At 37.1% G+C, this 15,381-nt stretch overlaps 1 protein-coding gene across 1 annotated transcript; it reads right to left on the bottom strand.

The window, feature by feature from the left end:
• Positions 1-4,482: 4,482 nt before the first annotated feature.
• Positions 4,483-5,829, bottom strand: LOC147482373 (zinc finger BED domain-containing protein RICESLEEPER 2-like). The gene is made up of 2 exons (XM_086579298.1): positions 5,254-5,829; positions 4,483-4,581 (listed from the first exon to the last, which is right to left on the bottom strand). The coding sequence occupies exons 1-2, from the start codon at positions 5,827-5,829 to the stop codon at positions 4,483-4,485; spliced, it is 675 nt and encodes a 224-aa protein (XP_086435424.1).
• Between the last annotated feature and the right edge of the window lie 9,552 nt (positions 5,830-15,381).

Genomic DNA, 15,381 nt, shown 5'->3' with positions numbered 1-15,381 from the left:
TTTCCAACAATCTAAGGGTGACTATTCCTTGTTCACACAGAGATCTTCTCATGGATTCACTGTCGTCCTTGTTTATGTTGATGATATCATTGTTACTGGGAACAATGATCATGCTATTGCAAAACTCAAGTCTTTCCTTCAACATCGATTTCACATCAAAGATCTTGGCTACTTGAAATATTTTTTAGGCATCGAAGTTGCTCAGTCAAATACAAGTATATGTTTATCACAAAGAAAATATACACTTGACATTTTTTCCTCTCTGATTCGACAAATAAATACCAGCGATTAATTAGTTGGATGTCTTATTTACCTCACCATCACAAAACCAGATATTGGTTTTTCAGTGAACTTGCTAAGCCAGTTCATGAGCAACCCAAGAAAACCGCATTATGAGGAAGCTCTACGGGTTCTTCGCTATCTTAAATGATCTTCTGGTCAAGGCATTTTTTTTACCCTCTAATAGCAGCTTGCAACTCCAAGCTTATTGTGATTCTGATTGGGCTAGTTGTCCCGATACACGCCGCTCCACAATAGGTTATTGCACTTTTCTTGGTACTTCTCCCATTTCTTGGAAGACCAAGAAACAAGTGACTATCTCTCGCTCATCTGCCGAAGCCGAATATAGAGCTATGGCATTCACTTCATGCGAAGTCACTTGGCTTTGCTTCTTACTTCGGGACCTGGATGTTAATCTATCACAACCATCACTACTCTATTGTGATAACCAAGCAGTCGTACACATTGCAGCAAACCCTGTGTTCCACGAAAGAACCAAACATATCAAGATAGACGACCACTTTGTTTGGGATAAAATCCACGGTGGGACTCTACAAACATCATACATCCCAACTACACACCAATTGGCAGATCTTTTCACTAAGGCTTTGGGGCATCGTCAATTCCACTTTCTCATAGGTAAGTTGGGTGTACTCGATATACACTCACCAATTTGAGGGGGAGTGTGAAGATATGGATATATGCTAAAGATATTTAACATCTTCTAAGTCATGAAACATGTATATACTTGTATAAATTAGGCAACATGTATATACTCCTAAGTAAGATAGGAAACTAGATCCCTTGTTTTGTACGCACCACTCTATTTATAGAGAACCGTCCTTAATGAAAACATATAGAACATTTCCTCCTCTTGTCATTCTTTACAGCGCAACCACTTTGTCATATATTGTTCCAAATATATACTAGTATACTACATTGCAGTGGGGGCGTGAGTGGAGAGTGAAAAAGGGAGAGGGAAAGGGAAAGTGGCGGAGAGTGAAGGAGCGAGAGGAAGAAAGAGAGGGAAGGTGAAAGATTGAGGACAGACAGACAGAAACCTACCAAACTATATTTTGAGCCATGTACCATATCCACCCACCCCTCACTGAAAGCTCTGCTCACTTGATAAGACTACAATTGGCTAATGCTCTTATCTTAAAATTTGGCTAAACTAGTGTTGTTAGCTTAAGATCCATACTACGACCTCTACAATAGATAGCTATTGACATAATTAATTCGTATTTGTTAGCAATAATTAAACAAGGCAAGGCCCAATTTCGATTCAAAACAACTCTAGAGGATAGAGTTTTTTTTATAATCACTCACAAAGACAAATATCGGGTGAAAATAACCATGAAAACTAATTTTTTTAGTGAAAATAACTCTCAAGGACAAATGGCCCGGATTTGAAATAGATATTTTCCGATTTTACCATTTATGTCGTTTTACTATGAATAATGAGTGTTCATACCTTATATTGATATATGAATAATGATTGCTCATACCCAAATAGGTAAACGTACCTTATATAATATATTGATGTATGAACAACGATTGTTCATAGCTTTTGTTGAGATATAAACAGTGATTGTTCATACTCCAATATGTGTTCTTACTGATTATACATTATGTTTAGATATGAATATTGATTGTTCATACCCCAAATAGGTATTAACAATAAGAACGATTATTGTTCGTACTCGAAATAGGTATGGACAATGATTGTTGATTGTTCATACTCCAGTAAGTGTTCTTATTGATCATACATTATATTGAGGTATGAACATTGTTTCGGCAGTAAACTGCTTCAACACAACGAGAGCAATAGTAAAGATCGCACTAAAAAACAGAGGAATTTGATGTTGGGGGAGATGAAACTGAACCAAGATAATGGCTACCTACTTACCTAAGATCTATTCTCTAGGGATCAAGTTTCAACGTAGTCCCTTATGAAAAATAGTTTGATATTTATATAGGTAGAGTAGGAGTGTAAAAAAAACCGTTGACCCATCATCCGGTAGGGTACCCAGTTTTCACCCGCCACCTAAACCCGCTACCGACCCGAAAACAAACCCGCCCCGTCCCGCCACCGTTTTTACGCGGTCAGGCTATGGGTGTAGGTTCTATGCTCAAACCCGATCCGTCAAGCCGCCCGACCCATACAATGTCAAAAGCCGTTGACCCGCACAATTTCAAGACTCTAACTCTAATATTTTTGTATGTTGTTTATATTTTCTGTTAACTTTTGTAAGAAGTTGAAAGATATGAACATAAACTTATGAGTTCAATATCAATTTCAAATATTCAAGTTTGAACATTGGGCAAATATCAAAAGTTCAAATTCAACTTTCGAATTTTGGAGAAAATGAATCATTCATTCTTGTATTAATTTCGAATTTTTTTAGTTTATATTTTATTGTTTTGTACCATAGATCCTCGCTCCCATCTTCATTTTATCGTGCTATAGAAAACAATCAATTTACAAATGGTAAATCACGAGAAAAAAATTTCAAATTTACAGATATGGTTTTGGGTTCAAGTTCAAGTTTTTTTATTTTTTATTGATTGATTCCATTTTGTTCTCTATGTGGTGGATTAGAAATATATTACTTGCAGAATTAGAAAAAAAAAAAATTTGGATGAAATTGGGTTAAAATGATAATTTCCACCCGACCCGGATGACCCGCCCCGTAAGATGACCCAACAGGCCGGGTGATGGTACTAAGACATGACACTTCAACCCTCCCCACCCCGCCCCGTCGGGAACCACTGGATTTGTATCCCCTAGACCCGCCCTGACCCAGCCCATCACTATTTGACCCGCAGTTGACCCGGCCCGCCCCGTATTACACCCCTAAGGTAGAGTAGAGAGTCCTTGTAGCTCAAGTAATCTTGTAGCTTGAGTAATTGTGATAAAATATAACTCTCAACTAATAATTATCCCTTTGATAAGAAACGAATCTGGACATAAATTAATGTATATTAGTGGGAAGCCTCAGCCTTAGACACATGAGTTAATGGGCCTGTACATTGATCCATGGTATTGCAAATTGGGCTTTATCCCTGTTGATTAAACGAATAAAATGGAGACCCCTAATAATGGACGTTTGCCACGTATATGGGGGTCGAAACACCGCCCCCTCTTTGTCATGCGAACAAAGTTCACATGGCAAAGAAGAGAAGAAAAAGCAAGGAAAAAATGGAATAAGAAAAGAGTAAGTGGAATGTATAACAAAGTGTCGCGTGAACGTAAATGATAGGAAAATGGACAATCGGGAAAAAGTCGTGAACTATCGGAAACGAAAGAATATCAAACTAACGTATACAGGACGCAATATAGTTAAAAAATGGCTGAAAAATACACTGAAAAAATTAAAGATGCACAGAAAAAATTTCAAAAGAAATTGATTGTCGAAAATGTACCGAACGCATTACGCAACAATATGAAAGTTGATTTTGACGGCGTGCCAGCGGAATAGCGATACTAGGATTAGACCGTTGAAATTAAACTTAACGTAGGGGCAGTATAATAATAATAGTAATAAAAGGAAGTTAAACACTAATAATTGGAATTTGAAAAATGTACAAGAGTCAAAAATTTGTTCCGAAATATTAATACGGGTAACGTGAGAGGTGGGCATAAAGAAATATAAACTGATGAATAGCAAAAATTGACGTGGAGTGCGAAAATTGCACATATGGAATTGTAGGGAATAAAACATTAATACATATCAGGTAGTACGAAACAGAATGAGGAAGTGAAAAGTATATCCATGCAACTAATAATTATGTTTGCATGTGAGCAATTCCTGGTATCCTTACATAACTAGAAGATGTGCATACCTGAAAACATCATAGAAAACTAGGACTCCAAAAATAAATCGGGATTGGATAAGGATTATAATCGAGTCTCCCACCTTAAGTCGGTTTGGATGGTAGAATTATATTAGGACTGAGATACCGGACCAGCGCAAGATCGGGAAAGGGAAAGACTAGATAAACAGAATGAACGTGATAAAAACACTAACCAAAACCTAGGGCTGCAGACGGATAGTTTCGGATTCGGATATGCCTACATCCGAATCCGAATCCGAAATTTATCACTCACATCCGAATCCGAATCCGAATCGGACCGGATGTATAAAATAATATCCGAATCCGATATCCGATTCGGATATCGGATAATATCCGATCCGATCACTAAACATGGGCTTTCATGATTTCGTGATGGGCTTTCATGATTTCATGGACCTTATCACCTGGTACAATACTACAGTCCAAATCATGTTCTAAATTAACCTGTTAAAAGATGCAGCACCTTATTCATCAAAATCAACTTATTAAACACTAAATTAACATTAACATAGTAGTTCATCAGTTCATGCTTCATTAAGTTCATTCACAAAATCAACCTGTTAAACAAACTTCAACAGTTCAACCTCTTAATTAAGAAAATACTTCTAACTTAAGAAAATACACTCATAACCTATTACAAACATAGAAATCTATTACAAACTAGAGATCATCTCTATTACATAAACATAGAAATTTGGCCCTTGCCCATACAACACTTTTCGCAACCAAAACGGTTCCAATCAATTAACTCATTAACACCTGCATAGAGGTAAAATCACAACCAACTCATTTAGAGATTATATTTGAAAATAAATAATTAAATACTTCATGAAAACATAAAGAAACATATGTATCACTAATTACTTAAAAGGGTAGACAAGATATAAATTAACCTTACTAGTCTTATTCTTACCTTGTTTCATAGTGTCGAGACTAAAAGTTGTTCTATCACAAGCCAAGCATCCAAGCCAACAACAATCGGCACTAATGCATAAATGAATTAAGATATAAAGAAAGTTAGACATGATGTAATTCTTGAATATATATATATTCTTAAATAAAGTTCAAGAGAAGGAAGTTACCATTAAGTTTAGGCAACCAATCCTTCATACATACCAACGCCTCCATAGAATCAACACCCAATGATGAACGAGAGTCGATAATTATTCTACCACCGGAACTAAATGCAGATTCTGAAGCAACACTCGACACAGGAACTGCTAGAATGTCACGTGCCATCCTTGCTAATATAGGAAACTTCGGACCATTGTTTTTCCACCAAACCAATATGTCACAACCTTTTCCATTAGCATCAAATGGGAATAAATCTTCTTCTAGATACTTCTCCAACTCTGTTTTCGAAACTTTTGAACTTTTCGAACGTTGTTTCGTGAAATTTTGGAAACCTTCATCCATCTTAGAACTCCCTTGGTCACCAGAAAATGAATTCAACAGACTAGAAGATGATCCGACATCAACCATAGAAGAATCGGACATTGCATACATGGTGTACAACTCATTCAAAGAATTTTTCACATCTTTTTCTTGTATAAACTCCTTACCATAAATCATAGTAAAGACATACTCAATAAACTCCATCTTATAGCAAGGATCAAGTATAACACCAAAACTCATCAATAAATTACATTCACTCCAATATTTATCAAAATTTTCTTTCATAGCCTTTGCCATATCACGGATATAATAAAAATCAGAATCTAACCACTCAAGAATATCATGATGAATATCACAAACATATTTAAAATGCAAATTTGCAGTTGGGTATTGGACACCGGAGAAATGAAGTGTAACATCATTGACAACTTTCAAACACTCACAAATTTTAGTTCCCATTTCCCACTCTTCAGGAGAAGGTAAATGCTTATAGTCGGAAGCTAACTCTGCCAAGCGCTCGAAGGCTCTACGCACTCGGATGGCACTACAGAGCATGTCATAAGTAGAGTTCCATCTTGTAGGAACATCCATAGAAACCCCTTTCCCAGTTAACCTTGTCTGAGTTAATGCATTCAAAAACTTTTCATGCCTACTCTGAGAATTCTTGCCATACCTAGCACTCTCTCGAATCTTAACAATAAAAGGAGCAATTACATTCAATCCATCTTGCACAATAAGATTTAAAATATGGGCACTACATATTATATGAAACAAACTACCATCAAGACATAAAACCCCTTTCCTCTTAAGCCAATCCTTGAGCTCCACTACCATAGTATTATTGTTAGAAGCATTATCAACGGTTATGACAAATAACTTTCTATCAACATTCCATGCCAACGCTTGAGCCTTGATAACCTCACTAAGAACAACACCACTATGTGGCGTAGGGACAGTAAGATAAGCAATGATTTTTTTTCGCAACACCCACTCATCCTCAATATAATGACAAGTAACACAACAATAACCAATATTTTGATAGTCAGGGGTCCACATATCAGTTGTAAAACTAACTTTTGAAGGCAGCCTATCAAAAAAATCTTGTAACTCAGTTCTTAAATCATTGTAAAGTTGAATGACATCCTCTCGAACAGTGGTTCTTGAGACCCATTTGAACATAGGACAAATACCATTTATGAAAACTCTAAAGTATTCATGCTCAGCCATAAGAAAAGGGCAATCTGCTTAGCAACCATGCGTGCAAAATCAAGTTTACTTGTACGTGCGTCATATTTCCAACTTGCTAATTTTGGAAGCTTTTGACCCGTAGTAGAATGTTTCTTTATCTTGCAAGCTTTCAAATGATTTCTCAAATGTGTAGTACCCAACTTACTACTAGGATCAAAACTCTTTTTGCAATGTTTACAATAAGCTTTAGAGGTTCCATCTCCTAATTTTTTAATTTCAAACTCTAGCCACACTTTTGAACGTTTACCTTTCAATGGATCAGCACTTTCAGCAGGAGCTATTTCTTCATCCGACGATATACTAGCAGCAGCAGTAGCGGCATCAATAGGCATAGGCTCGTTGATAGGCGTATGGCTCACACTACCACTAGGTGAAGGAGCTGATACAGCACTGCTTGGGGTTGGGGTAGCCATTTCCACCTACATAATACAATAAATAGAGTCAATATTAAAGACACAGACTGACAGACAACACTTCTAGATTCTTCAAAATTCAAAAATTCAAAAAATTCAAAAAATTTATCCAATTTTCGTGACTCCAAATGATACTGTGGCATTCACTACTTCACTGCTCAGTTAAAAATTAGGAAAAAATAAACAAAAATTCCAACGTCCAACTAAACCAACCATATTACACACTCAAAGTGATAAAGTAAGCGTTTGATTTGAATTCATGTGGCCGTTTGAACTTCTGAACACTTCGAACACTTCAAAAAATAAACACCACTTCAAAACCCAACAACAAATCTAACACTTGGATTCAAAACACACCACTTCATTCACAACACGTCAACACCTCAAAACACCAAAAACAACAAAACAGAGAGTGACAGAACAACTTGTCAAACTTCATAAATAGAAGGGTAACTTTAAACTTTTCTTCATTTTAGTAGAGATGATATTAACGCAAAAGATTCATGAAGCTTTTAAAGGAACAATAGAGATGATACAGTATCAGCATTCAAACTTAGAAGTTAGAAGGTTGTTTTTTATTAGTTGATAATTAAAACCTTGTTTTTTAAGCATTCAACTTAGATTCTAACCACTCATTCCCCAATAGTTCATTTACATCTTCTATTCACTAAGCATGCTTAGACAAGCTTAAGAGCCAGACGCCTTTTTAGAATTCAAAACCTGACAAGTGATGAATCGTTTTTATATTATTTGTTACACTTTGAGTCTTTGAGAGGTGGTACTTGACGATGAATAACCACGTGTACACGAGTGTAGCAAAGACACAGACGAATGTTGTTTTAAAAAGAAAGAAGATTTGAGAATTTGACATACCTTTGCGTGGTGGTGGTGCTTTGAGGAAGAAGAAGAGGAGCGGTGGTGGCTGGTGGTGCGTTGAGAATTTGAGATTTGAGAAGAGGAGTGAGGGTTGCGGGTTGTGGGTTGCGGCGTTGAGATTAGGTTTGAGAAAGAAAAAAAACCCTAAACTAAATTAAATTTGTATTTATATTTTATAGTTTTAATATAATAATATATTTATATTAATTAAATCATATTCGGATATTATCTGACGGATAGTACCAGAATCTGTATCGAAATCTGTTCGGATGTGAAAATTTATCTGAATCCGAATCCGATATCCGAAAATTTCGGATAATATCCTATATTTCGAATACGAATACGAATTGGATTCGGATATTCGGCTATCCATCTGCACCCCTACCAAAACCAATAAATACCACCATTTTACCAAAACTACTACGCCATTGTGACAGGGATCATCGAGTTTCCGTACTGTGCCGTCGTTGGTTTTGAAGACGAAAAAAGGTTAGTATTGTGTTTGTTTATTTTTACGGTCCTCTGGTTTTCAGGTAACTCTTCTTCTCATCTTCTTCATCCCAACTGAAGAAACCCAACTGGTGTCACCCCTTTTCTGTGTTCACCAGTACAGAACTGCCTGAAATTTTCAGCGGTTTTGGGAGCAATATTGGCGAAGAGTTCCATTTTAATGTGACCAGCAACAATAGTACCAATCGTAACAACGAAAAACACGATTGGGTTTTTCGGGTTTTGTGGTCTTTAGTGCCATTCACTCGTCACTGCTGCTCCACCCATCCTCACTAATTATTTTCTTCTTAAGGAATTCCTCTACATGAATATGTGGAGATGACAAAAAAGAAAATTGTTGGTGTTCGGAGCGAAGTCCTTCATGAGCTACTGTGGTGGGCGATGATGGCGCCTTTATTCGAACTGATTCCAACAAAACATGATACCGTGCACTGCGAGGGGCACCATACCTGCGCTTCTTTAATTTGGCCCAGTGAAACCGGTAGAAACGACCGTATTATACGGGCGAAAGATAATCAAGAAAAAGAAAACTTGATGACGATCGTAGACTTGGTGAGGTGGAAAGCAGGTGACAAATACAACGAATACACGAAGCCGTGGCGACGGTCACTTAAAGAACTACAGAAAATATTAGTACTCAAGATATTTGAGATGGACGAAGTGTATGAATTTGAAACGAAAGTCGAAGAAGATTAAGTAGTAATGGATTACTCACAATTAAGTTGCGGGAGTGCAATTCCGTTGAGCAAAGAAATTGCGCAATTATTGAGTTATTTTGGGCTGCCGAAGAAGACGAAGAAAAGTTCGGAGAATATGACAAAGCGGTGTTAAAATTTTTACAACATGAAACAAGTATGTTAGTATTTTTTTATCAGTTAGCTTCAAATTTTGGTTAAGTCTAAAAGACTAATGAAAATATTTATATTTTCGTCACAGGTTGAAACGTCGGAATTACCAGCAAAAGATATTGACGAAAAGTTTCGAGTGGAAAGATCACAATGCCGTAGAAAAAATAAAGAAGCTGAAGAAAGTTTTCACTCAGAAAGTTAACGTAATGCATATTTTTGCTGCACGGAGAAACGGCGGTAGTTCGAGCAAAATATATGCACAAAGAGTCGACGGAGAAAAGTTGTGCGCAACAATGTGTCAATTAATGTCGTAGAAGAATGAAAGAAGCTAAAAGAAATTTCATTGAGAAAGATCAGCTCAATGCCTTAAAGAAAATAATGGCGCTGTCAGAAAGTTTAACTTGGAAAGATCGGCTCAATGCCTTAGAAAAAAGAATGAAGATGTCGGAAATTTACAACTCGCTCGGAAAAATCGGCTCAATACCTTATAAAAAATAACGAAACTGTCAAAAAATGTTGCTCAGAAAATTTCTTGTAGAATGATCGGCACAATGCCTTCGAAAAAATAATGAAACTCTCAAAAATCGTCGCTCGGAAAATTTCTCGTAGAAAGATCGGCAGAATGCCTTAGAAAAAATAATGAAGTTGTCAAAAAAAATTTGCTCGAAAAATTTCTCGTAGAAAGATAGGCACAATGCCTTAGAAAAAAGGGGCTTGCGCGCGAGCGAGAAAAATAAAAAAAACCGGATTGTAAAGGAAAGAATGATAGAGTGTCGGGGTGACTATTCGAAAAGCAATGACTAAAGAAAAAGTGTTGTTCACCGTGGATGAACTCGAAAAATACTTTAAGCGGAGTCAATGATTGTCAACAGCATTAAACAGGTATGTTAGTATGTTTTATTAGTTATTTTAAAACTTTGGTTAAGTTTGAAAGACTGATAAAAAGATTTGTATTTTTGTCGCAGGTTGAAACGGAGGAATTACGAGCAAAAGATATTGACAAAAAATTTCGATTGAAAAGATCTCAATGCCTTAGAAAAAATAAAGAAGCTGAAGAAAGGTTTTGCTTAGGGTGATCGCGCCGCAATGCCGTAGAAGAAATAAATAAGTCGGAGAAAATTTTCGCTCAGAAAAATCGACGAAAAGTGTCTCTTAGAAATATCTGCACAATGCCTTAGAAAAAAATAAAATAATGGAGCTGACAGAAAGTTTCATTGAGAAAGAGCGGCGCAATGCCTTATAAAAAATAATGAATGCGGAAGATAGTTAACCGAAAGTGCTAAGCGAAACGAATGCAGATTTCGAAGAAGAAAATGAAGATTTAATCGAGCAACCGTAAGACAATTGACAGAGACAATTAATTAGGTAATTGTGTGAATGTAATACCATAGAGCTAAAACTTCTTTTGATGAAAAATAAAAATAAAGTATGGGTTTCCTATTGAATATTGTTGTTGTGACAGATAACATACTTGCAGAAAACTGACAATGTTGTTGATTTATGTAGTTGAAATGAAATAGAACGAGACGCCCCCATGTAGAGAAAAACTCCCCTAATACTAACTTAACTCGGCAAAATTAGACTAAGCAAACGTTCAAACTTCGACTGACAAAACGAAACGCGGTGACTTAGTCGGATATTGTCGTAGTGATAGTAACGGACTAAGCGAGCGTAAAAATGTTCAAACTTAGACTGACGAAGCTAAACGTGGTAAGTTCGTTAGATTTTGTCGTAGCGATAGTAACAGACGAAGCGAGCGTAAAAAGCGTTCAAATTTAGACTGACGAAGCTACATGTGGTAACTTCGCCAGATTTTGTCGTAGCGATAGTAACGAACTAAGCGAGCATAAAAGCGTTCAAACTTAGACTGACGAAGCTAAACGCGGTAACCGTCGATTTTGTTTGTAGCGATAATAACGAACTAAAAGCGGCGTAAAAGCGTTCAAACTTAGGACCGACGGCTAAGCGTGGTAACCGTCGAGGTTTTTTAATGGCGATAGTAACGAACTAAGCGAGCGTAAAAGCGTTCAAACTTAGACTGACGAAGCTAAACGCGGTAACTTCGTCAGATTTTGTCGTAGCGATAGTAATGAACTAAGAGAGAGTAAAAACGTTCAAACTTAGATTGACGAAGCTAAATGTGGTAACTTCGTCAGGTTTTTTTGTAGCGATAGTAACGAACTAAGCGAGCGTAAAAGCGTTCAAACTTAGATTGACGAAGCTAAACGTGGTAACTTCGTCAGATTTTGTCGTAGCGATAATAATATTGCAATGGAAACAAAATGATACCATTAGAACTGAAGTGAAAGAAAGACTTTATTGAGCACCAAATCTTGAAAAGTGCAAAGATAATAAAGGAAAATAAACTATTGAATTGGAAACAGACGAACAAATTTTTGTCCAATTTTTCGTTCAACTTGTCTATTTTGTTCTCTCCCTTAGTAAAATAATTTGTTGCAACGAGCAAGAACGAACACTGCCGGGGCTGTCGGAAATAAACCAACAATGTCAAGGCCCCATTTTGCAAATGACCAAGGTTTATGGATTGGATGACGCTTCATCATGGAAAGTTTGACCCATATCACATATCATATTTTTGACAAGGAATACACTTCTTGGACAAACGCTTAACATCCTTTGGCATGTACGACCACCAATACCATTGGGTCATTGCTATGTGAGCGAGACTTCGCCCCTGGGAGTGGTGTTCACATAGTCCTGAATGAATGCTCATAAGTTGCAGCAACTGCCTGTTGAGAGTTTTTAGTAAGATATTCGTTTAAAAGTCCTTTCTCTACTAATTTCTGAATTCGACCCCGGAGAGAGCAACAAAGTTCTGTCTCATGGCCATAGTCATTATGGAATTTACACCTCAAGGATTTGTCCCTTGTACCTTTGGTATCTTCTGAAAATAGATAAGGTGGGGAAAGAAGATTCCCACTTTTCAACTTCTCATATATAACAGAGTACTTGGCATTGAGCGGGGTCAGTTTTAGCTCAGGTAGAGTCTTTCCATCACGATTGAAATTGACTTGCTTCTGATTGTCATTCTTTCCATCGTTATGTTATTGATTTGGTATCCTTGCCCGGCTTAGAATTCTTCTTTGTCGAGAAAAATATTTACTCCGAATATCTTTGTCTCTTGCTGCTTTCGCCGATAGGTTCTCCTCGATACATATATGTTGTTCAGCCCTAACATACAGATCATACCGAGTTTTAGGGATATCTTTAATTAGAGAGTGGTAAAGATTCCTTACAATGAAATTCAAATTTCTGTCTCTTTCATAATATAATGCTTCTTTAAAGGCGAAAAGAAGCATCCTATCAGAAACTTCTAGAACATCTCCTGCTGCCTTTCGGAACCCAGTAACAAAAGTACATAACTTTTTGTCACATTGTTGCTTGATGTTCAGAATAGTGAGTCGACATCCTTTGGCGTCTTGCAATTGTGGCGAAAATGATTAACAAACTGATTTTCTAGTTCATTGTATTGGTGAATTGATCTTGAAGGCAACTCACTAAACCAGCGTAATGCTTCTCCTTTTAGAGTTAATGGAAAGAGCTTACACATGAGCGGACCATCTCCACCCCATAACACCAACTTATTTTGAATGATAGAACATGCAAGCCAGGATCTCCTTCCGACTCATCATGAAGTTCAAAATCGGGTTGTTTGAAGTCGGGATGGTGGTAAGCTTCCTGAATGTCGAGCAAAAACTTATCAAGTACGCCATCATTGACTATCAAGTTTTTCATTCTTACATCCCTTGACTCTCTATCGTTAAGTTCTTTTGCAATCAACTCTTTCAACTATTATTCTGTTAGATTTAAAGTATTGGCTCGAACAACTGGATGCCCCTCGGTCGTACCCATGTGGATAAGGATACCTTCCATTATCTATTATTGGAGTTAGAGATCTTTGGCGGTACATACGATCAACTCCGACCGGTGATTGTCTTTGTCTATCCCTGTAACCAGCCTATCTAGGCCGGTAGTCACCCTTGGCCGGGTGGTCGGTATAATTTACCGATTCTCCATGTTTTGTTGCTCTTGTCTGGGATGCCCGCCTTCCCAGTCATGTCGGACATATCTCGGATGGCGGTCTTCCCTGAAATTGCTTCTCATAGGTAAATCTTCCCTTTGAGATCGAACATGTCTAGGGCAGTAGTTATCCCTGCCAATCCGATTCTCCCCATAAGTACGGGTAATAGGGTCATTACTCTTAGAGCGTGCACTGGTTGATTGTGCTTGAGAAATAACATGTTGCTGAGGACGATGAAGTGGATTTTCAAGACGGTCCCATACATTGGAATGGCCTGCGTCCCTTCATGGTCGCCTTGATGTTGTTGAATTTGCAGCATCGTCCACCAGCCTTTGCCTCTTTGCCAGCTTCCTTCTCAAGTTCATATTTTAAATTTTGACTCGTCGTAACTCACGCTCAACCGTATTATTGGTTGTTACTATCACATTTTCCGTTAGTTGGTGTGAGAGTAATGTCCACGTCCATATCCATGTCAACTGAAAGATCAACATGGACAGACGGCGGACCGCATGGAGGATTACTAACTTGTCGGTTTTCTTGTTGCAAGACTGTTAGTGGTGGTGGCGGCGCTTGTACTGCCTTTTGCGGTGGCGGTGGCGCTGCTACAGTTGGATGTTGAGAATTGATCCTACCACTAGGAGCAACTCGATTGTTCAACGGTTCTTGCATTGGCCGATTTGAATTTCGAGGATTGCGATTCCTATTAGCAGGAGAAATATGTTGACTATTTGGTATGCTTCTTGTGCTTACCATCTTGATTGTTTCACGTGATAATGAATTCTAAAAACCCCACAGACTGCGCCAATTATGTTTCTGCAATAAACTAGTTCAACACAACGAGAGCAATGGTAAAGAACGCACTAAGAAACAGAGGAATTTGATGTTGGGGGAGATGAAACTGAACCAAGATAATGGCTGCCTACGTACCCAAGATCTATTCTATAGGGATCAAGTTTCAACGTAGTTCCTTATGAAAAATAGTTTGGTATTTATATAGGTAGAGTGGAGAGTCCTTGTAGCTCAAGTAATCTTGTAGCTTGAGTAATTGTGATAGAATATAACTCTCAACTGATAATTATCCCTTTGATAAGAAACAAATCTGGACATAAATTAACGTACATTAGTGGCAAGCCATGTGGCTAAGGTTCAGCCTTAGACACATGAGTTAATGGGCCTGTACATTGATCCATGGTATTGCAAATTGGGTTTTAGCCCTGTTGATTAAACGAATAAAATGGAGACCCCTAATAATGGACGTTTGCCACGTATGTGGGGGTCGAAACAAATATTGATTGTTCATATCCCAAATAAGTATGAACAATAATTATTTTTCATATATGAATAATGATTGTTCATACTCCAAATAGGTATGAATAATGATTGTTCATACTCCAATAAGTGTTCTTATTGATCATACATTATGTTTAGGTATGAACATTAATTGTTCATACCCCAAATAGGTATGCACAATAATTGTTTATATGAATATTGATTTTTCATAGCTCATGTTGATGTATAAACAATGATTATTCATACCCCAAATAGGTATGAACAATGATTGTTCATAGCTCATGTTGATGTATGAACAATTATCCCAAATAGGCATGAACAATCAATGTTCATATCTAAAATAAGTATGAACAATAATTGTTCATATGATGTTTAATTAGATATGAACATTGATTGTTCATACCCAAAATGGGTATGAACAATAATTGTCCATAACTCATATTGATGTATGGATAATGATTGTTTATACCCCAAATAGGTATGAACAATGATTGTTCATACTCCAATAAATGTTCTTATTGATCATACATTATGTTGAGGTATGAACAATCAAATAGATATGAACAATAATTGTTCATAGCTCATGTTAAGGTATAAACAATGATTGTTCATACTCCAATAT

The sequence above is a fragment of the Coptis chinensis genome, chromosome 8 (assembly GCF_015680905.1).
Source record: "Coptis chinensis isolate HL-2020 chromosome 8, ASM1568090v1, whole genome shotgun sequence".
NCBI classification, from domain to species: Eukaryota; Viridiplantae; Streptophyta; class Magnoliopsida; order Ranunculales; family Ranunculaceae; genus Coptis; species Coptis chinensis.
This window is presented reverse-complemented; position numbering and strand designations above follow the sequence as displayed.